Source organism: Egretta garzetta, unplaced genomic scaffold (genome assembly GCF_000687185.1).
Source record: "Egretta garzetta isolate BGI_Z169 unplaced genomic scaffold, ASM68718v1 scaffold275, whole genome shotgun sequence".
Classification (NCBI taxonomy): Eukaryota; Metazoa; Chordata; class Aves; order Pelecaniformes; family Ardeidae; genus Egretta; species Egretta garzetta.
Window position 1 is genome coordinate 268,390 of NW_009259867.1, and position 21,863 is coordinate 290,252.

The following is a 21,863-nucleotide window of genomic DNA, read 5'->3' on the forward strand; positions in this document are numbered from 1 at the left end:
TAGCCCTGCCTCCATTAACACCAGGGAGACTTAGATCACTGAGTATATGTATGTGATCGACAGCTGGCCACATTGGTGGCTCACTTTTTTTTCCCATATAACTTAACCTCTCGTTCCACAGAACAGAGAAACTGTATGGAAACCCTTGGCATCCAATGCGTGGCCTGATATTCTTTTGCCCACTAAATGCTCTCCGGGAACCTTTTTCATCCTTTTGCTTCTTTTTTTCTCCTCCTCTCTTTACATCACTGTCTCTCGCTCTTCTTCAACAAGTACTGTGGGTTTGTCTCCATCGTAAAGCCCAGAGCCATTCAGGTACTCCTCATCTTTGTTGTACTGCTCTGGTCCAGAAGAAGGCATGGAGTTTTCAGAAATTGAGCCATTTTTTACATAACCTGGCAAATTCCGGTGTCCATTGAGGGTCCCTGGTATAAGTCTCGTATTGAGATGGAGGGCAAGTGCCCCTCTTGTGGCTACATTTGTGATGCTGGTGTGGGAAACCATTGGTCCATAACTGTAGGTTGTGCTCCCACTTCGTGCTTTCCTTTTAAAGTCAAGTGCTAATGTCCACCTGCTCCATGACTTCTTTATTTCTGCTTGGACCTGAGAGACAAGGGGGAAAAAAAGCATGAGTGGGGGGATCGAGGGGCGGAGAGTCATCAGAAAGAGGTAGCATCCACAGACAGAATGGGCAAGGAACTCTCTGGAGTGTGAAGTTGGAAGGAACAGTAAATTCACATTAAATCTGCCCTTTCCAAATGAAATACTTGACATTGGGAAGCTTGAATGCCTGAAAATGTCTAAATGAAAATATAGGTTAACTGAGACTGGGAGACTGAGCAGCACACCCATGAGCGAGTCATCTCAAGGTACCACGAGAATGAAGTGTTTAAGTGGGATGAACCATGGAGGTGCCTGAATCTCTAGAAATTTCCCCTAGAAAGGAGTTAGCAGACTACTTTAGACTGAGTGTCCCACTTTTAGATGGCTAAAGTTAGGATGAGATCAATTCCCCTTACGGTATGGATTTCATCTTGGTTTATGCTGTAGGACTTAAGCAGGATATCTGCAGTTGAACTTCCCCTTAAAGTCCATGAACTTAGGCCAAACCAGCCTTATGCCAGGCCACGAAAGTAGCTCTGTTCTTTCCCGGTGTGCATCCACTGACTGTCTAGTTTCTTAGTTTGCAGCCATAGAGGGAATTAATGGAAACAGGCATTAAACATATCCCTCTGGAAATAGAAAAAAAAGGTCAAAAAAGTCTGGACAATCAAAAGAGCTTGCTGGTTAGGCAGCTACTCTATCAATCCACTTTCTTCCTGCCACAGATCTGAAATTAAGCAGCACTTAAACAGATCTTGTGCTGGGAAAAGAAAAAAAAAACATATTTTTGTCCTCCATAAGCTACTTCCAGTAGCTCATTTATTGACGACATATTGACCTGGATGTCTTACATGACCAAAGCTGAGGGTATGAACTTCCTATGTGGTCTGACAGATATTTCACTGAGGGCAAAACAGGGTTGCATCTCAAGAAGAAGTGTCCTTGCCGATGAGGACAGACTTAGAGAGTTGGGGGTGTTCAGCCTGGAGAAGAGAAGGCTGCGGGCAGAGCTGAGTGCGGCTGGTCAGGGCTTCAAGGGGGCCCAGAGGAAAGGGGGGGACAAGCTTTTTAGTAGGGCCAGCTGGGACAGGACAAGGGGGGATGGCTTTAAACTGAAGCAGGGCAGGTTTAGACTGGATCTAAGGAAGAAATTCTTTACAATGAAGGTAGTAAAACACTGGAATGGGTTGCCCAGAGAGGGGGTGGAGGCCCCATCCCTGGGACCATTCCAGGCCAGGTTGGCCGGGGCTGTGAGCAACCTGATGTGGTTCAAGGTGTCCCTGCTCCTGCGGGGGGGTTGGGCTGGGTGACCTCTGGGAGTCCCTTCCAACCCCAAAAATTCTATGATTCTATGATATCCTGATGTTCATCCACTTCACCATCTGTGTGTGGAACTAACCTAACAAAGGAGGGAAATATTTAAGAAGCTGGTGACTTACCTCTCCATTGCAAAAACAGTATATGATGGCAACAAAAAATCCCTAGAAGGAAGAAGAAACGACATATTAATGTTAATCTGGCTAACATGTGAGTATCTCTTTCCCGATGGTGCTTCCCAGTGTCCCTGTGCTCCTTTGAAATCAATGACATCCATATCGTGCTGTATAAAATACGCGTAAGAAACCTTGTGTGGTTCGGTAGCGTATGAGAGACAGGTGAACACAACCATTTCCCTGCAGACTGTTGACAAAGTAGGTGGACTATATAAACCTTTGGGGTCATGGTTTAGCTAACAGATCTATTTGCATCCCCAGATCTTTTGCAGAAGTTTTTGACCTGCTGACGGGTGCCTGGGGAGGTGGTGTGGGGTCTCCCTCACTGGGGGTGTTTATGTGCATATTGGATAAACATTTCCAGTGTTTTACATGTTGCCGATTCTGCTGCAGGATGGGAGGGGGGAAGATAACCCTGATGGGACTTTTCCAGCTCTGGCTGCAAGTGGAGCAGACCTTGAGTTGGGCAGAACTGGCTGAGTAGGATCAGTAAAGGACTTCAGATGTGAGCAAACCATCCACATCTTTTTGTCAGCCAATGGTTTACCCAGGGCTTGCTGAGGTCACCCACTATTTTATCCCATCTGTACCCAACAGGAATTGTGGAAGCACATGAAAGCAAGCTTGGTGCCCACCTCCCTTACAGTTTCTCTAAACTGTCACCCGGCCAGACCCACTGTCCACCTTTCATCATCCATGCTGGTCAACCATAATGATAGGTAGTAACATGCAAGCCAGAAGTTAATTTCTCAGGGAAGGGTGAGCAGTGGCTACCAAACACTGCTCTGCTTGTGGAGAGCTGCATATTCTTACTGCTCTGTCTTATACAGGACTAGTCCTGTAACTGAACCTGCCTTTTGCCCAAACCTAGGACTGAGGAATCTATTCACAGGACTGAAAGACAACTTGGGACAAGCAAATTGGAAGTTAATGTGAAACAACATGTCTCTGTGGATCTCTACCAGCTTACGTCTAACCTGGATCCAAAGGGATTTATTTTGTGGGGCAAGTTATCTTTCAACAGGGACATTTTTTTTGTTGGACACACTGAGCCTTTATATGTTGTTTTTTGCAAATATAAAACATACTTGATGCTAAAATACTGTCAAATCACCTTGTGAACGAACTCTGGTGTATTGTAAAAACAGCCCTGCTTCCAAAGACAACCTTGCACTCTCATTTCCCTCCTCTCCCCACTGAAATTGTCATCGTTTGCCCCCATAGTTTAAAAGTTACAATACCTGGAAAGAGTTGAACAGCATTTCATAGTGCATTTGAACTTGCCAAAGAATCCCTGACACATCTGTGTATGGCATAGCCATGAAAACAATATAGTGAACGCCAAACAGAGGCATAAGGACGAGGGTAGATTTCAGCAGCTTCCTGCAGCAATAAGGAAAGACAAAGACGCAGAGGAAATTAGTGGATGGAGTCAACCTCCAGGCCAAGCTCGTCCACCTCATACCTTGAATCACAGAATCACAGAATCAGTTAGGGTGGAAAAGACCTTTAAGATCATCAAGCCCAACTGTTCCCCTAACCCTGCCATCCCACCACTAAACCCTGTCCCTAAGCACCTTGTCTGCCCAGCTTTTAAATCCCCCCAGGGATGGGGACTCAACCCCTTCCCTGGGCAGCCCCTTCCTGTGCTTGGCAACCCTTTCAGTGGAGAAATTTTTCCTGATGTCCAAACTAAACCTCCCCTGGTGCAAAGCCATGTGTAATTTTGTACTTGCTCACATGTCCCCTTGGCTTGGATATCTTACATTTACACAGGCACTGTGTCCACCTGCAGTTTCAAACTGTTGCTTCTCTTACGGCATGTGACACAACCTGGTCCACCCCCCAGTATGTCTTGATGTGCTAGTCTAACCCTCTCTACATGCACGTCCCCATGTGGTGCTGCTGTAGGTACTGGAGACAAAAACACTAAGACATCTTTTTCAGCCTCAGACCGTCCTCAGCTTTGGGTCAGGATCATGGGAAGAGGGTGGAAGGTGACTGGAAAGAAATGTGCACTGCTGCTTCTAGCCCTCAGTCTCTGACTGGTACTAAATCCCCTTGTCCCTAAAGGATGGTTCTGTTTCAGATGACACTGACTGGACGCGTGCAATGTACAGTAGCTGACACTGCTTGAGCAGGCAGGGTTGGACTAGATGACCTCCAGAGGTCCTTTTGAACATCAACCATTCTGTGATTCTGTGATTCTGCCTGCTCACTGAGGCAAGACACCAAGGTCCACCCTGGCTTAGTGCCTCCTGTGCAATGGGCAGGGCTGGTGGAGAGGGTGGTGCATCTAAGAGCAGAATTACCCTAGATTCCAAGGATAAGAGGATGGTGCACTATGGGATAAGCAGGAGGTGAACACTCTTAGGAGTTGCTTTGGACTGCAAGATTGCTTGGAAAGCCACTTTTAAAAGAAGCAGCTCTGTCTCAGCATAGGACCTACATTGGGGACTGGGGGGAGGTACAACACAACCCCAATTACTTGGCTGGGCTTGCTCCTGAGAGAACCAGCCTTGCCTGGAAGTGATACTAATTGAAGGATTAAACCTTCTGCCAAGAGTTACAGAAAATCACCAAGTTCAGGCAATTATTGAGAAGGGCAGACATCACTACCAGAAAGACCTGGTACCTCCTCTGTCCAGCAATTGGAAACCACTGAGGGAATGTAACACATTAAAAGGAGGAGGCCCTATCCAAACCATAATTAATAGCAAGCTTCAGCCAGGGAGAAATAAACAAATAGATAAATCAGAGCCCTGACAGGGCAGCAAAGAAAAATGGAGAGGTGTTTTCCTGCCAAATCTCATTACTGCTTCAGATGAAACGTCTTGTGTTTGGAGAGTGAGATGGTAGCAATGAGCTCATGGTTTGCAGCCCAAATCGTTCTGCTCTCCCCCCTCTGCATGTGTCATGCTGGTCAGTCCAGCTCAGGAGATTATGAGAAGCCTCGGGAGCTCTCAAGCAGCTGAGGTGTCTTAGCAATGTGCTTTTTCTGTCCAGTTTTGTCCATGCTACAAATATACTAAATTATCAAGAGAGAAGAGCTGGCAGAACAAAGGAAAACAAAACAAACAAGGAAATGTCAGATTTCCAACAAAGAGTCAGGAATATTTTTTTTTTCACTTCAGCAAAAGCACTGAAACACCCACTGAAGGCCAGATTTAACAAATAGACCAAGTTTTAGAAAACACAGGAGGGAAATAAATAAATTGGTACAAGTTTTAGGGGCTTCAACAGCATAAGCAATGCTTTTATTTTTGCGCTCTTGGTTCAAGGCCAGCACAGTCACTTCCAAACTGGCTGAAGAGACTGAATTCCTCTCTTTAACCTATGAGGCAGGTCCCCCAGGTTGGATTTGAAAGGTTTAGGAGATGTTTAAACTGCTGTTGGTTCATTCTGCATTACCAGGCTTGGAAGACAGCATTCTTCTCACCTTGTTTTAGGTGTCTAGAGTGTAGACACCATGAACTAGTCACCCTGGGCTCCCTCTGTAGTCAAGGGGGTGAAACAAGGACTTTGACATCTCCCATAAAAGTGGAGAGGGTACGTGACTCACCTGTACTGTTGTCTTGAGTCACACCTCCCTGCATTCGTCTCTCGTAGCTTGGTTGCTAGGACTCTGATAATATTGATAAAAAGAATAAAATTTACCTGGAAGAGGTGGGGGAAAAAAACCAACAGAGAAAGGATAACTGTTAAAAAAGATCCAGACGATGACAGCGTTGTTTAGTCACTGCTTTCCCCAAGATGAGTCAAGGGGCTGCGGCAGTGACCTGATCACGCTGTGTATGAAGCCCCTCCTGGAGAGAGCCTGTCCTGTAGAAGGGATAAGCTCCCCAGGAGAGGCCCAGTGTTTGGTGGGATCTGGTCAGCTGTGTTTAACCCGAATGGTTGAGAGAGAGAAGGGAATGGCTTTCTCTGACCAAGTGTGGGCATCTCACATGGAAACACCTACATCTGAGCTACCCGGCCCAGCAGACACCTGATAACCGGGTATGATATCAGCATATAAGGCAGTGCTTACCAGGCATTTTGAGGTATGGATTATAGACAACTCTCACTATTTTTCAGATAATCTTTTTTAAAAACTCCATACAGTGATATGGGCCATTTTCATGGCCTCATAAACCTCTCAAACTTAGTTTGAGGTCCAGGGAGTAGAGCAAAATTAGGTTATATTTGTATCTTGCGGCCCACCCAAGGTTAAGAACCCCTCAGGCTAAGAGAAGCATTAGTAGGCTGCCTTTCCATATTTTCATGTGCAAAAGGAAAGAAGAGGAAGCAAACCACACCATGACAAAGACACAGAGTAGATCTAACTGGAGATGACAGATCAAGAATGCAGAAGGGCAATATAACTGTAAAACTTCTGTTGTATGTCTACTGCTAACTCTCCCTCTAGAGGAGTGTTTAGTGTGGACCAGCTAAGGGCAGTAAGGAAGTAATATCTACTTCCTATGCAGGGAGCCACATCTGCAAACCCATCTTGTGGCCAGCTGCTCAACCAAGCTAATCTAGTCCTACAGGAACATGCTCATGATGACCCATGCAGCAAAAAGTAACAGCAACATCTCATGGCTACACTGCCACTTAACAGAGATGAAAAATGGGGAGATGTTCAAGGGATTCTCAGCTTTTTGGAGCTCTTCAGAGATTGGTTTCACTGGGGCTGGGATTACACCTGCTGCTGTCCCAGACAAACCTTGGGACTCTGGCAAGGCCACCAGCAGAACCATTGTGTAAGCGGCTGCACTGGGCAAATCCATGTTGCTGGGCTAATGCTGAGCCCTATGGAGGCTTGCAGCAGTCATGTGACTTCTCAGATGCCAGTATAGCAGCATTTCAAGGAACCTAATTACCATGCCACACCCAGGCTCATAGTTTGACACGAGAAGGGACCATTGTGGACCTCTAGTTTGTTCTCTTGCAAAACACAGTCCATAAGACCTCCTTGTATTCATTTTTGTTTGAGCTATAGCAGATCTGGGTTTCAGTGTTTCCATGACGGAGATCCTACCACAACCATTGGTAAATCGTTCCAATGGTTAATTAGCCTCACTGTTAAAACAAGTAGTTCCCTGAGCCACTGAACGAGCACGGCCTGGTTTGCTACGGCTTTGTCTTCTGTGGTTGGATTCCTTCTACTTTAACGAGGTGCAAGTTCATTTTGAACAGCTCTCCTCTGTGTTAAAAAGGGGGCAATGTTGTACTACACCCTTTCCCTTGAAGGGGCACGAGTAGAATTTCTCTCCTGTATCTATTTGACTGTTTTCATGAGGTTTGTGGGAATTTAACATCCATGCAACCCCATTCCCTTAGTTACATTTGGTTGGAATTTACTGACTGGCACAAGAGTTACAAGGGAGGGATGGATAGACCGAGAGGCAGAGAAGCACACAGCCTGGGGGCATATAATTCATTTTCATTGGAAACCAATCTAAAAGGAAAAAAAAAAAAAAAAGGGCAGGCTTTGTTTCTCATATGAGTTTTTCTAGCTTCAAAAGCTCAAAAGTGGGATCTCATTCTGCATTTGTCGGCTAAATGGAAGATGTCCAGCCTTATCACAGTCAGGAGGGAAACTCCTCTGACTTCCTGAAACATATGCTAAGTTTTAAAAGAAATCCAGACAACTGAATAACATCAAAGCTAGCAGCAGAGTGGAGGGATTTTAAGCCCCTCAGCCTCCAAATACTCTGCAAGTACATCCAGAAAATGCATAACTTAGTCCAGCAACATATGACCAGCCAGTGTGGGAATTGAAAAGGCAGCCAAGTGAACAATATGAACCCACAGAAATTAAACAGAAACAACCCACAGAATATTTTTGCATGATAAATAGCTGCATTTGCAAATAGCCAGGGTACAAGCACAGCAGAGCCTCATGGAGAAACATTATTTTTACAAGGACTAGCCTCAATTGAGCTCTTTCTCCTCTGCTAATCGGGCTTTAAATTAAATGCAATGGGGTTGCTGGCATTCATCTGGTTGAACTATCTGAACTTTCTTCTCCATCCTACTATTTCATTTCCAATGACCGCGATGTGGGCTTGGTGATTCGTTTCTTCCAAGGTGCAGAGCTAATTGCTAGAGCCAGGTGGAGAATTTCCACCGAAAGGAAATTCTGATGAAGAAAAAAGCCCCCCAAGTCCAAAGCAGCTCACCTAATTGCACATCTGACCATATTCAGCTCAGAAACTTTCCTGCTGTTTATATGCAGATGGTCTGATTTTCTTCTCACCCACACTGATCATCTTCCAAGGCCTCCTGATTTGTGAGTCAGAAGGAAATATATAGAGCTTGACGCAAAAGCCTCTGAAGACTATAGAGAGATTCTTACTGACTGCACTCAGCTACTCGTGGATGAATGTAAAGAGGGACTAGGATGTGTGCGAGTGGACGAGCTCTTCTGCATGCGCTCATCTAACCGCCAGAAGATGGAGTAATGGAGAACCATGGAGAAAGACAGAGGCAGGAAAGAGGATAATTCATGAAAACTGTGAAAGCAGGTTCTCTAGCTAATTAAGACCCTGCTCAAGCAAACACATAACTACCCACTGAATTCCCCTTGTGCGGATAATCACATCTTACAATGACCTCTCCAGCTTGTGAGAGCTCAGTCTTGTGTCTGGATAATGTCACTTAAATCCTTTCTGTCCCCTCTGGCTCCTGGGTGGGGTCTGAAGTAACCCTCCATCAGTTATTAACAACATGTCTGATCGTAGCTGGGACGGTTTAACTTTCATCCCTGCCTTTGAGGTATCCCAAGCTTTTATCAGTTCAGAAAGATGAATCTGAAACAATCTGATGACACTGAAGCACACTGGGGGAAAAGGTCTGGTTCAGCTACGGAACCCAAATTCTGGTTCTTCCCACTGGAGGTGCCTGGTGAGGACATGTGATGACCCCTGAGGGTTTCCAGTATCACATGAGCTTGAAATATTGGCTTGAATGTTTGTTTCGTTAATGATTTTAGGGTCTTACCCCTGTGTAATTTTTCTCTCCTAAGCAAAACTTGAAGTTGCTCATAAACCCCTTTGATGTATGCAGCTATCAAACTTACAAGCCGGTCAAATATAAGGTCCTTAAACTGGCTGTACAGAGACCCCACCCTATTAAGGCAGGAGCCATGTTAACAAGGCGATTAGAGTAGAGCAGCCTGGCTCAACTCTTCCCACTGAGCCGGCATTGACCAAAGGTGCTGCCTCCCACCCCTTGCAATCAGCAAGTACTCACCACGATAGCTGCCAGGATGGGCACCTGAATAATCCATTTTAAATTGCCAGCACTCAAGTCCCAACACCTGAGAAGAGAGTGATATCCCATCAGGAAATCATTGGTTACAAAGAGCGACAGACGCAAGAGCCTTGCTGGGTAAATCCACCCTGGAAGAATGGGTTCCTCCAGAGCCTGGTGCGGTGGGAGGACCTAGCTCTAAGCCTGCCTTTGGTCAGCGTGGCTCTGAAATAGCCCTTCTCCTGCTGTTATACCATTCAAAACTGAAACCACTACTAAATGCATTTAAAGTTATGCTCTCCGGATGGTGGAACAGCTCTTTCCACAGTCATCAAGACTTGTCCCTTCTGGGCAGGAACCCATCCTTTTCCACTTCTTCTTCACCTCCTTACCAGAAAAAAAAAAACGACGCTAAGAGTAATCCAGCTTTCATTAGAACAAGAGAGACTGAAACGGCCTAATATTACCCCTTGGAATAGACCTGCATAACTTTGCATGGGGACAGGTCCTGTCTGAAGACATGGTGGTGGGGACAATACTGTGGTCCTATATTCAGTTCCTCTTGCAGTGAGACCTAGCAAAAGTCTTTATCTCCTTTTCACCTTCAGCCCTTATCCAAGTGAGGACTGGAAGAGCAAACTGTTGGTGGCGTGGATGTTGGGCTACGGTCCTCCCGTCTGCCAAGAAGGGGCTGAACACTATTTCCTCCCAGGCATTTCCAGCAGCCATTGAATAAGGTCACTCAGTGTTAATTACTCTGTTTGAATTCTCTCCAACCACGGAGAGAGGAGTGCCACAGGCTTTTCTTTATCTGAGCCAGACAGCCCCCACATGGCAGCTGCAGTTTTCATTTCACAGGCCAAATGCTGCCCAGGCAGCTATTCAAGGAAAGCGAGAGGCAGGGGCAGAGAAACCACCAGTGCTGACTGAAAGGCTCAACGAGGATGAGTCTGTGCCAATGCAGATGCGTCACGCTCCAGTAGCTACTCCGTCTTTCCAAGCCTGGAGCTGAAATCCCGTTTGGAAAGCAGTCTCCTCCCAGGCAAAGCTATTTGAAAATTTGTCTGGGGACCCCCCCACTTTTGCTGGCAGATTGTGGGCAGATGAAACCCGTTGTGTGGTCAAGCCTGTGCATTATTGGGGGAAAATGTGATTGCTTGGGGGGTTTGAAGATTGGATGCTATGGATCCATCGTCAGCATAAAAATGTGAGGCTATGAGGGTGCATGTGTAGGACCAAAGAAGCAACTGATCCAGTGTCTTGTTTCTGACAGTAGCCAGAAGCTGATACTTAACGTGGAACAGGCAAGCAGGTAGTGATATTCTTCTAGAATATTCTTCCAACAACATGCAGTTCAAGATGGCTTCCTGAGCCAGAACATTACTGAGTATTTAATACTGCTGGAGGAATTTATCTTCCATGAATTCGTACAAATGCTTTTTAAACCTAAGGACATGCTGGCATCCACACCTCTCGCAGTGAGAGGCTACAGCTTCACCACCTCATCAGCCTCCTTTGACCACGCTGAACGTGCTATCTCCCAACTTTATTCCCATTCATTCAGGATCTTAAAGATCCTGTCCCTGCCCAGCTCTGAGCAGTCCCCTTCAGCCCCAGGGATAACAGCTGCAGGTGTTCACATTTATCAAACCCTGTAAAGTGAAAGGAAAGCTAGGGAAGCTGCACTCACCTTATCCCTCCCTGCCACCCTCCCCCCCGCAAATAAGAAAAAAAAAAAAAAAGTCTGCTAACTTCATAGTAGAAATCACTTCTGGCTTTTCCTGGTTCCTTTTCTCCTTTTGATTCACCCACAAAGTCCCCATTGCCAAAAGCCCCACAAAAGCATCACACGTAAAAGGGAGAAAAGCAAATCCGATGAGACTTACTCTGTGTCAGCTAGAGTGGCTCTCACGCTGGCCCACGCTGTAACAAATACAGCAGGGAGTCCTGCAAAAAAACACAGGTCAAACGGGGTGAGTAGGGGGCACTTCCAACCCAAAACATTCTATGATTCTATGACTGGAGGGCTCTGTTACTATAAGCCCAGGTGGAGTGGGCTAGAGGAAGGTGGAAGAAGCATTTTTTAAATATTCAAGCATACTTTAGACTAGGAAAGCCTGATGTTGGTCTTGCATCTCTTCTCTAGTCCAAATGGTAAAGCAAGCAGTGGCAGGGAGCATTTTCTGGAAGATGAATGTTATGGCCTGGACATGTCCAACCTACTAAATTCTCCTAGTTTCCAAAACTGAGAAGCTTGCTTTCCTAAGTTGCTGGCCAGGAGTGTTCCAGGCTTAAGCTACCTCCTGGTTTGTGCTTGGGAGGTGCTTAGGTCTGGGCCTGAGATGGGTCATGGCTTGGCAGGATAAATTGTCAAGTTCCCGTGCCTGTCCTCTAGCACTACTTTAGAGACACATAGCCTGTAGTGCTTGAACCTGGGTGATGATACCTGCTCCAGCCAACTGATTTGGTTTGAAGCAGAGAAGGGTTTCCTGCACCACACCTTTCCCAAGACATTTGTTCCCTTCCCCTGATGTCAAGGAAAGACGGATCTAGAGTCAGGCTCGGACCATATCTCCAAGCACGGGGCTTTATGGATTAGTAGCTCTTTAAGTGTGAATGACTCGTTGCACGAAGCAGATAAATGCTAGAATGTAGGGTAACCTTGCAAAATACTCTAACCAAAGGTTCCCTCCCTAATGAAGCATCCTCATTTCAGCACAGTTATGCTGGGCATCCCTTTTTCCCTGTGAAAAGTGAAAGAATCACCAATATCCAAATGCAATCTTCTATTTATTTTTTTAGGGTCTAGTTCTGCTTTATTTGTACAACTGAGTCCCCTACTGGCTTCCCTTAAAAGGCAGGATCAAATCCACAGTAGCTTCCACAAATTCAAGAAGAATAGCCCCTTTCAGGTGAAAAAAAAAAAAATTAAAAAATAAATAAAGGTGACATTTATCACCGATGACTGTAAATATGCTGTTCACAATCTAAGCTTATTGGGGCCCGGCATGCATAAGCACACGCTTAACTTTCAGCATGCACTTAAGTCTCATTAGAGTGCTTAAAGGCTTTCCTGACCACGGACGCTTTCCTGAGCTGGGGTGTGGAGCAGGGACGCCTGTCTCATATACACATGGACAACGGGGCCGTTATCGTGGTTGGAACCTTTAAATGCCATGGTAATATAAGAAAGCATAAATAATTAAACACAGAGCCTCACTCAGGACCGGTGCCGCAGCGCTGCCTACAAAGATACATTTATAAGGAATGCACCCTGCTTTACAATCCCCTGCGATGGTTGGCATTGGAAAGAAAATACTTAACCTATTGCACCGGGAACCTGTGAGCGCGTTGAAGCTGAGGGCTTGGGGAAGGTGATGATTTATTGTAACAAGCACCGTCTATTTCCTCCTCACCGTTAATCGCCTATCTATGAAAAATACATCGCATGCTCCGACCTACTGGCCGAGCTATCAAAGGCTTAAAGGCATATAACTTTGCTGATATCACCGGTGATATTCCAGTTTACATCAGCCAAGAAACTGGCCCTGTTGAGGGGCTGACATGCCTGCTGCCTGCCTGCGAGGCGGGGGATGTTCACCCGCTGTTGTGAAGCTCCAGGTTTGAAAGACAGATGGTTTCAGAGGTTTAGATTTGACCCGTACTGGTTCCCCTCTAGCCTGTCCTGCATTTCAGAAGAGACACTGTTCCCGTTCATGCTAATCCTGTGCTGTGTCCAAGGTTTCTAGCAACAATAAAATATACAGGAGAAAATAATTATACCTAAAAATTCCCTGTGTATGGATTTATTGTGCCCTGTGCACTGCTGCCTCACGCCGTTCAGGCGAGCTTAGGAAAAGGATCTTTGACATTTTCTGCAAAACACACAAAGCAAATTCCTGGCACCAGTTTTATTGCTACATTTGTCCTTCTGCATCTGCTACATCATTCTGGGTTTTTTTTTTTTTGCAATGTGAACAATTGTAAATGTTCTTAAATTTTCAAAGTCATATGAATCCTCCCCCTCCCTTTCCTCTGCCCCATTTTTAGATTCTCTCTATATCAATGGAGCATGGAGCGTTTGGGCCATCAGGTAATTTCTAGAGTGCAACCTTTTCCTCCCACTTTGGTAAGCTAGTCTTTCAGCCTGGAGAGTCAGAAGGCTCCAGCATCTCTTTTCCTTTCAGAGGGTGACTTTTTGGTGGCTCCACTTGAAAGTCCTGGTCTGTGATGTCCCAAGACTGATAATCCCCTCTGCTGAGCACTCACGGTGCCCATTGATGGGAGAGCCACCAACCAGAAAATCAGGTCTGATGTCCTCAAAGTTAGACATCTAAAGGTATCCACAAACAGCAAGATACACAAGAGGATGCAGCTCTGAGAGCAGGAAAGTTGCGTGTGATTAGATGTGTCATAGAATCATAGAAATGTTTGGGTTGCAAGGGACCTTAAAGATCACCTAGTTCCAACCCCCCTGCCGCAGGCAGGGACACCTTCCACTAGACCAGGCTGCTCAAAGTCACGTCTAACCTGAAGACTTTCAGGGAGGGGACATCCACAACTTCTCTGGGGAACCTGTTCCAGTGCCTCACCACCCTCACAGTGAAGTATTTCTTCCTAATACCTAATCTAAATCTACCCTCTTCCAGTTTAAAATTGTTATGCCTCATCCTATCACTACAGTCCCTGATAGAGCCCCTCACCGTCTTTCCTGTAGGCCCCCTTTAAGTACTGGAAGGTTGCTACAGGGTCTCCCCAGAGCCTTCTCTTCTCCAGGCTGAACAACCCCAACTCTCTCAGCCTTTCCTCACAGCAGAGGTGCTCCAGCCCCTGATCATCTTCATGGTCCTCCTCTGAACCTGCTCGAGCAGGTCCATCTTTTTCCGGTATTTGGCCAACCCACCAAGGAGAGGAAAGCAAGTTTCCCAAACAGCCTGTAATCTCCTGGGTGGCTGTGAGCCCAGATGGAAGCGTGGATGGATGCATGCACGTCCTCCCCCTTGCACGTATGTACCCCACGTGCACGACCGGTGTGAAGCAGGATGAACCCCACCGGGTGGCGATGCCGTGAGTGACTTCTACAGAATCCACATTGTATGCGCTGTGCATTTCCAGTCAATACACACAGTGTGTACAATGCAGGTGCTATAAAGTCAGGTATCTCCCCATCAGCTGGAAAAAGTGCAAACCTCAAGTTGGGCAAAATCTGGTGGCCACCCCAACCCCCTTTCTCTCCTCTGTCGCTTTTCTTGTGTACGTGTCTCCTAGCAGTTGGAAAAAGGGCTTTCATGCATGTGTCAAAGCTGTGAGTAAGAGAGGCGGTTGCAAAGCGACGGCTAAGAGAAGAAAGCTTATGAATAAAGACCTTATGTAGTTCTGCAGAAACCTGGTCTCAGTTCCCTGCTATTTGAAAACCTCTCTGAGGAACAATGAGTGTGTTTTTTCAGTCCCTCTGTGTCACAGTTTCCTAATATTAAATAGGGCTAATAATGACCTCTTATGCCTCTTGTCCTGTTAGGTACGAATACTTTCAGGCAAGGATGATTTCTGCTTAGATAAACACACAGGGCTCACCAACATGAGGTTTTGGACCTGGGCACCTTTAACAGTAACACATCGATCTATTTGTCTTTTCCAGGTCTCCCTGCAATCCTCATTTGCACCGTAGCTGAAAGCCAGCGCAGCCCAGCCAGTGGGGGTGGGAGGGAAATAACATGGTGTGAAGGAAAAATGCCAGCGGAATCGGCTTGGGCTTTCTAGCTATTGGTCATGCTTCTTTAGACTTCCTTCATAAAACAGCTGCAGGGAACTTGAAGTCTGCTGGGGAATTTATTGTTGCCCATAATATCATTATTTATTTATTTTTGTTGGGTGCTGGCAAGGAACAAGTTCCTTTCTGTCATCAGTGTCTCCCTTGCAAGAAGGGCGCTGTGGACTTCCATGGAGCTGAGCTCCCTTGTGCCAGTGAGGATGTGGAATGAAAAGACTCGACAGAAATCTTTGGGTCTGACATCAAAGAGCAACCATATGTTCTGGTTTCCTCAGTAGTCTGGAAATAAGATGTTGTAGGGTGATTTTTGCTCCCCGCCCCCACCTTGGAAATTTCCAGGCAGGATAAATGCACCGCTGTTTATTGTTACACAAGCAAGAAAAAAAAAAAAAAAAGCCCAGCTTTTGGGGCAAAGTTGTCTTTTCTGTACCTACGTGGAATGTCGTAATTATTTATCGCTGATTCCCTGTCATTCATCGCTGTGGTATGGGCAGGATCCAGTGCCCACTGCAGGGAACTGGAGTTTTTCCACTGACTCCAGTGGGTCTTGGATTGGGTTGCCCCTTTCAGTGCCCAAAAGCTATCAAAACAATACGTCTGCGCGGGGGTGTGTGTGTACATTATCATGCTAATCAAAACAATGCAAAAACAAATGCAACTGGAGGGATCCTATGTTCTCATTCCAGAGGAATTTAAATTGAGCAGCCTCAAACTTTTGGAAGCACATCGATGATTGGTGTTGTGACAGGTGTGACTTCAGCTTTGTGGTTGCTCTGATAAAATGATTATACTCTGGCAGTGGTTGGAAGAATTAATGAGAGGAACCCATGCCTGTTAGACTGTTTTCCTTTGGCTGCAGTACGAGCAGCATCAAGTTGGTTTTTCTTGTTCAACATATGGCATTATTTTTCAGCTGCTTCCTTCTCTTCCAGAATTTGCTCTGGGGAATGGCTTCTTTAAGTCTGCTCTGTACAGTTTAGTGCCATTTTCTGAGAAGCAAATTTTTGCATAGCTTGAAGGTTTGGAAGAGGGCAGGGGTTTAGGTTTGGTTGGTTGGTTTGGGGGTTTGTCCATTCGCTTTAAAAAAGAGGTGACATCTGAAGTCCTCTCTGTCTCACAGTGGCCGAGGTAAGAAATACCCTGCCCCCAAAGTATCTCTCTTTATTTATTTATTTCCCCCCATACCTACCAGCTGGCTGGGACAAGACTTTGCCTGAGAGATGGATGCCCACTTTGGGACTCATATTTACACCTCCTATCTTTATCGCATGGCAGCACCAGCAGTTTCTGACCTATGCACCAGCTGAACGTGAGGTCAGCAAGGAGCTCGTGGTCCCCTTCTCCCCCGAATCACACCTGGGAAGGTGGCAGGCTGGAGAGAGTCCTGGGTTACTGAATCCCTTGCTTGCTCTCACAAAGCAAAAACCTGCAATCCTCTATAAAGCCATTTCTGCACTTTCTGGCTTGCTCAGAGCTCCACGGTTCAAGACAGACGTTTTCTGCCAGAAGAAACCATGTGCTGGGATGGGGATGGTGTGGTGCGGACATTAATCTTGCCCTAAAATGCAGTCAGGATGTGGCCAGGTGCATTTTAGACCTGGAAACTGGTAACCGTAGACACTTCTGAACAGCTTTGTCCTGCTGTAAGCTCCTTTGTAGACCTACACCCCATTATTCTTAGTTATGTCCTCGAGGATCATCTAATATGTTTCCTGTTCTCCCTTACAGGCCACACGCTTCAGACAACTCTGGGCAGTGGTTTTATTGTCCTCAGACTACCAGCACCTCGTAACTCCTTGCAAGCCAAACGTAATGCCAGAAGTGAACAGAAAACACGTTCTTGTCTGAAATGTGTACGCCCATGACGCCTTCCACTAATGAGCGCCCTCCCTGCACCCGTATCCCGCCCCTTTCTCCTTACTCTGGGAAGGAGTAAGATGCCCAAGTTAATAGAAAAGTTAAAAAAAAAAGGGTTCCCCACAAATTTCAGGTTTCTACTGGTGCTCCAACACTCATGAAGCTTCAGAAGCTTTTTAAAGCAACTGAGATCTGAGGTAGGAGATCAGAAGTTAGGTTTATCGTTGGGAGCAGATGCTCACAGCCTCACGCAACTTTCTGCCCCTCCAGCCCAACGCCTGTTTCTCAGCAGGAGGCACTTGGCAGAGATGGGGATAACTCAGAGGGTGCACTAAAATCAGCGGTCACATGCACACATCCGCTGCCCTGGAAGGATGGCAAGATGTGCTGTCTCTCCGAACCTGGGCTGACCCTTCCTGAGATCCTGCAAGCGCCACAGTGTAAATACCACAATTTAGAAATGATAAATACTTCACAAGAGAGCTAACCTGTCCTTGCAAGAGTCACTGTGTCTCTGATGCTTGCCCTGCCTCTGCCTCCCATTTTTATGTATATGCACTATTTGCTTCCAGGACTACCTTCAACAGGCTGCTTCTAGGTCAGCTGTGAGGAGCAGCCATGACTTACCCCAGCCAAATAATGTGAATCCCCAAAGATATTTCTTCTCTGAGAAAAATGCCATGAAGATGAGGCTGTGGAGATAGAGCCCTTCCACCAGAATCCAGTAGTAATTGGTTGCCAGGAAGTAGAGGAAGAAGGTAACCGCTACTTTACAGCCCACCTGCAATGACCACAGAAAGACAAGGTTATGTGAGGAACATGGTGTGCATTCTTGTTCTACATAAAGCCATAATTTACCAGGATAGGGTGGAAAACAAGATGGAGGAAGGAAAAAAATAAATCAGAAAATTCAGTTGCGGTGCTTTTACAAGGGGGAAAAATCAGCGCAAGAACAGAAGAAATGAACAACTGAGAAGAAAACTTCCCCTCAGCCAGACATCGTGTCTCTGATAGCAGGTGAGTTGGGGGGTGTAGGAGGGCAGGGCACATGTGGAGAGATGCTGACCTGATCCTACTCTCTCCCAACCTCATTGATGAGGGGTTCACACACTTTCTAGGACAGCTGTCTTTCATCTTTTCCCTGTGATTCTTGTCCAGGTTAGAGGACAAAGGACTGTGGCCCAGTCACCTCGGTCTGGGTGACCTGGTGCAAGTCATATCACTTGGAAGTACGACTCCCTCCTCGGCTTGTGGAGAGATACAGGCACCGTGCTGAGGGACAGTCATCCCATCCTGTCATGGATGTCCAAGAGAGGGTCCTCCAGGGCTGTCTGTCTTTCCTCAATGAGCGTGAAGACACCCTAGATGGCTCCTGTAGGCTTTGGTGGCTGGTCCTCCAAGAGCAAACTGAAGATGGAAGAAGATTTCACCCACAATGTCAAGGTGTTTTCTGAATGGACCTGAGCTGCAAGGTGGGAGACCTGGTAGAGACTTTCCAGGACACACTGATTTTTAAATGGGTGCATTAGCTGAACTCTCACTCCATGCTGGCCTGCAATCCTTTGCTTTCTGGAGAGGAAAACCTTGATTGCGACTCAATGCTCCCCTGTCCTTCTGGCAGACTGGGGCAAAGCTGTCCTTGTTCCAACATTTCTCAACCCTCGTAGAGAATGGCCACAAAGTAAGGGTGCCACATGGGCTTAACTGGTACAAAGGGACACATGATGCCATCTCTTGTCAATGTGGAGATGCTAGGACTCTGGATAGTCCAGTTTCACAGGAAACTTCTGACTACCAAAGACTTCCCACAGCAGCAGCACACCTCCATACTGCCCCTTACTTTGAAAGGAACACAGGCGACTTGCAGAAAACGTCAATAATAAGAACCTTGTAAATAAAAAGAGAATTTTTCATTCTGGCCCAGCTCTTACGCTAATCCTTTGCCAATCAAAATGAATATGCACATATTATATCCATATATATGCATACATTGACACCCGTTTTCTTTTACAGACAAAGTGATTTAAAATAGAAGGAAGATCAATTAAAAAAATCCTCATCCAGGTTCAATAATAATTTTTATATTTACCAAAAAATCACCATCTACCCCCACACGGGGAGCATCAGGCAATAACCAAAAAGCTCCCATTTCACTTGGAAACAAAAGAAACACGTTAATTGTCGCCTTCATCACTTGTTTGCCTTTTAATTGGGCAGAATAAGAAATGCCATTAAATTGCTAGTATTCAAAGAATGCAATGTATTATCCCAATTGTTCCTCAGAATGGATCCAGCCCAAGGAGCAACAGAAAACAATGCAGTAACCCCTTCTGTGTTCTTTCCCAAAGGGGAGTGTTCTGAAGTGTGCTGAGCTCTCCAGCCGGAGACTCGCCGAATCAATGAAATGGATCTCTGAAAGGGGAAGGAAACACGGTAACAAATTTCCATTTGGGGGTAAATTTCCATTTGGGGGGACACTTCGTATATGTTGATTTTATGCCAAGGGGTTGGTGGCCAGGTCCCTGGTAGTAGCACAAGCTGTGGGAAGCCGGGTGAATACACAGGCAGAAAGTTTGTTGCCACATTGCGAGAGCCCCTCCACTAGGATGCTCGAGCTAGCTCAGATTTTTTGTGTGCAGTGAAGGTAACCCTTGATCTTGGATACTAAAATCTACCTCGTCTGTCTCTGCAGCATCCAACAACTCACGGATAATGAGCTATCATACCTAGGATCCACCATGGGAAAGCTGTGATGAGACCAATGACAAGGACAGCAGAGAGCTTCAGGGAGTTGGGGACAGCTTTGAAACCTGAGGATGGGCTTCATCTCCCCCAAGCATGGAGACAATGCAGATGTCTCCATCTGAGCTTTCTGTATGGTGACAAGAAACATGTACTTCTGGAGACAGGTCCACCTGACCTCACTTCAAGTTGTATTTTAGGTTGTGGTGTATCATACCCTTGACCATACTGACTCAACTGACCATAGATGGAATCCGAGGTGACTAGATAGAATGAAGGTGTCTCCCTTGCAGACATCTGTTTTTTGCAGATGAACCCTACCCTTTCTTATGATAGCTCATAATCCCTCCACTGTCCCTTCCAAAATGTCTTTTTTTTCAGAGATGGGAGTGATAAATCACAACAGGAGCAATCAGCTATGGTTTGTTGCAAAATTACAGTGAGGTGAGATGTCTACTGCTGGCCTTCTTCCTCACAAGCTACCTCTGCTCTGGCACTTGGAGCCTCCCAAGTCATGTTGAACCACAGCTTTGCAACATCTGGGCTGTCAGTCGGATGGGGCAGATGTTACAGCACAAGTGATGCCTCCATGGGTCATACAGAGGGAAGCTCCGGGTGGAAAATCAGCACATTGTGGTGGGAAAAGTACACGCTGTGAAATGCAAGCACCGATGGGGGATAGCCGGGGGAGTTTCCAGAGCCATACACTTTAGGAGGCATCAGGAGAGCTGTTTAAAAAAGTAGCTGGAGACAGGAACCAAAACCTCAACCCTGGCTTTACCTTTGAATGCCACAGGGAACAGCTCGTCCTTAGCTCTGGGGCTGGGCAGTCCCTCTGGGCCAGTGGGTTGAGAGGGATTGGGAAGGGATGGGGAGAGGCCGCAGAAGGTGAAGAAAGGTGGTGTCCCTCAGTAGGGTGGAAAATCCGCCTGAAAGAGGCGTTGAACAGAGAGGACAGAGGCATGAAGCCCGGAGGCGCTGGCTGCTCTGGCGATACTCACAAACTGTGATTTATCCGCTGGAGGTGCTTCAGTAATGGATTTCAAGTCTTCCTCCGAGATCCTTTCCATCTCCTCCAAAGCTGACCCGGAGTACAAGACTGCGTCCTTCACGAAGATGCTCACGGCTCTCAGCATGAAGGAGACAAACAGGTGCATGTGGATGTAGTTTCTAGTGCAGTGCAAACGCCTGGAGGAGGAGACAGAGAAGGATTGGAGTAGTTTAGCCCATCTGTTGGACAGACCCAGGGTCACCGCTGCTTCTGAAGACCCCCACCCTGGGGAAGCACTGCTAGCACCACTGCGGCCCCGCGCTCGCGGTTCACCCATGGGGTTGGTAAGTGAACTAATACCTACTCCAAGGGTTTGGTTGCCACACACTGCTGCTGACTTTCCATTAGGACACCAACGCTGCGTCTATACTCATGAAGCCCCTTCGTTTCTGACTGGGAAATCTTGGGAAGAGCTAGGGATGCATTTTGCCTGTACTGGGCATGGGTTGTGGGCAGTGAGTCTATGGCTGGAGGATGGCGCGTGTGTGTGCAGTGCACGAGGAGGCAATACGCGGTCCGTGCTCTGTGTGTGCAAATTTGGAGTGCAGTGCGCATGCAGCGTGTGTGTGGTACCCGTGTGATGAGTTTGCACGTGCAGGACACTGCGCATGCCGCGCACGGGCATCTGGAGGTGCATCCAGTACAAAGCATACACGGTGTGCACATTGAAATATGGGCTGAATGCAGTTGGTGCGTGGCCAATGTGCGTGGTGTGTGCCACGAGCATGAATCCAGTGTGCAGTGTACGTTCAGGGAACGTATATCTGCTGTGCAGTGTGCAGTGTGCATTCAGGGAACGTACATCCAGTGAGCAGTATACGTTCAGAGAATGAATATCATAGAATCATAGAATCATAGAATCATAGAATCATAGAATCATAGAATCATAGAATCATAGAATCATAGAATCATAGAATCATAGAATCATAGAATCATAGAATCATAGAATCATAGAATCATAGAATCATAGAATCATAGAATCATAGAATCATAGAATCATAGAATCATAGAATCATAGAATGTTTTGGGTTGGAAGGGACCCCTAGAGGTCATCTAGTCCAACCCCCCCGCAGGAGCAGGGACACCGCTAACTAGATCAGGTTGCTCA

The 21,863-nt window shown here is 46.4% G+C and overlaps 1 protein-coding gene across 1 annotated transcript in view; it reads right to left on the bottom strand.

Annotated features, from left to right (window-relative positions):
• Positions 1 to 222: 222 nt before the first annotated feature.
• PTH1R (parathyroid hormone 1 receptor) overlaps positions 223 to 21,863 on the bottom strand; it is a 126,605-nt gene continuing 104,964 nt past the window's right edge. Inside the window, exons 6-13 of the mRNA XM_009640095.2 lie at positions 20,706 to 20,892; positions 17,590 to 17,743; positions 11,222 to 11,282; positions 9,336 to 9,402; positions 5,659 to 5,753; positions 3,338 to 3,479; positions 2,043 to 2,084; positions 223 to 603 (exon numbers count right to left, since the gene is read on the bottom strand). Coding sequence (XP_009638390.1) covers positions 241 to 603; positions 2,043 to 2,084; positions 3,338 to 3,479; positions 5,659 to 5,753; positions 9,336 to 9,402; positions 11,222 to 11,282; positions 17,590 to 17,743; positions 20,706 to 20,892 — 1,111 coding nt within the window. The 3' untranslated portion in view covers positions 223 to 240. The remainder of the gene's footprint in view (positions 604 to 2,042; positions 2,085 to 3,337; positions 3,480 to 5,658; positions 5,754 to 9,335; positions 9,403 to 11,221; positions 11,283 to 17,589; positions 17,744 to 20,705; positions 20,893 to 21,863) is intronic.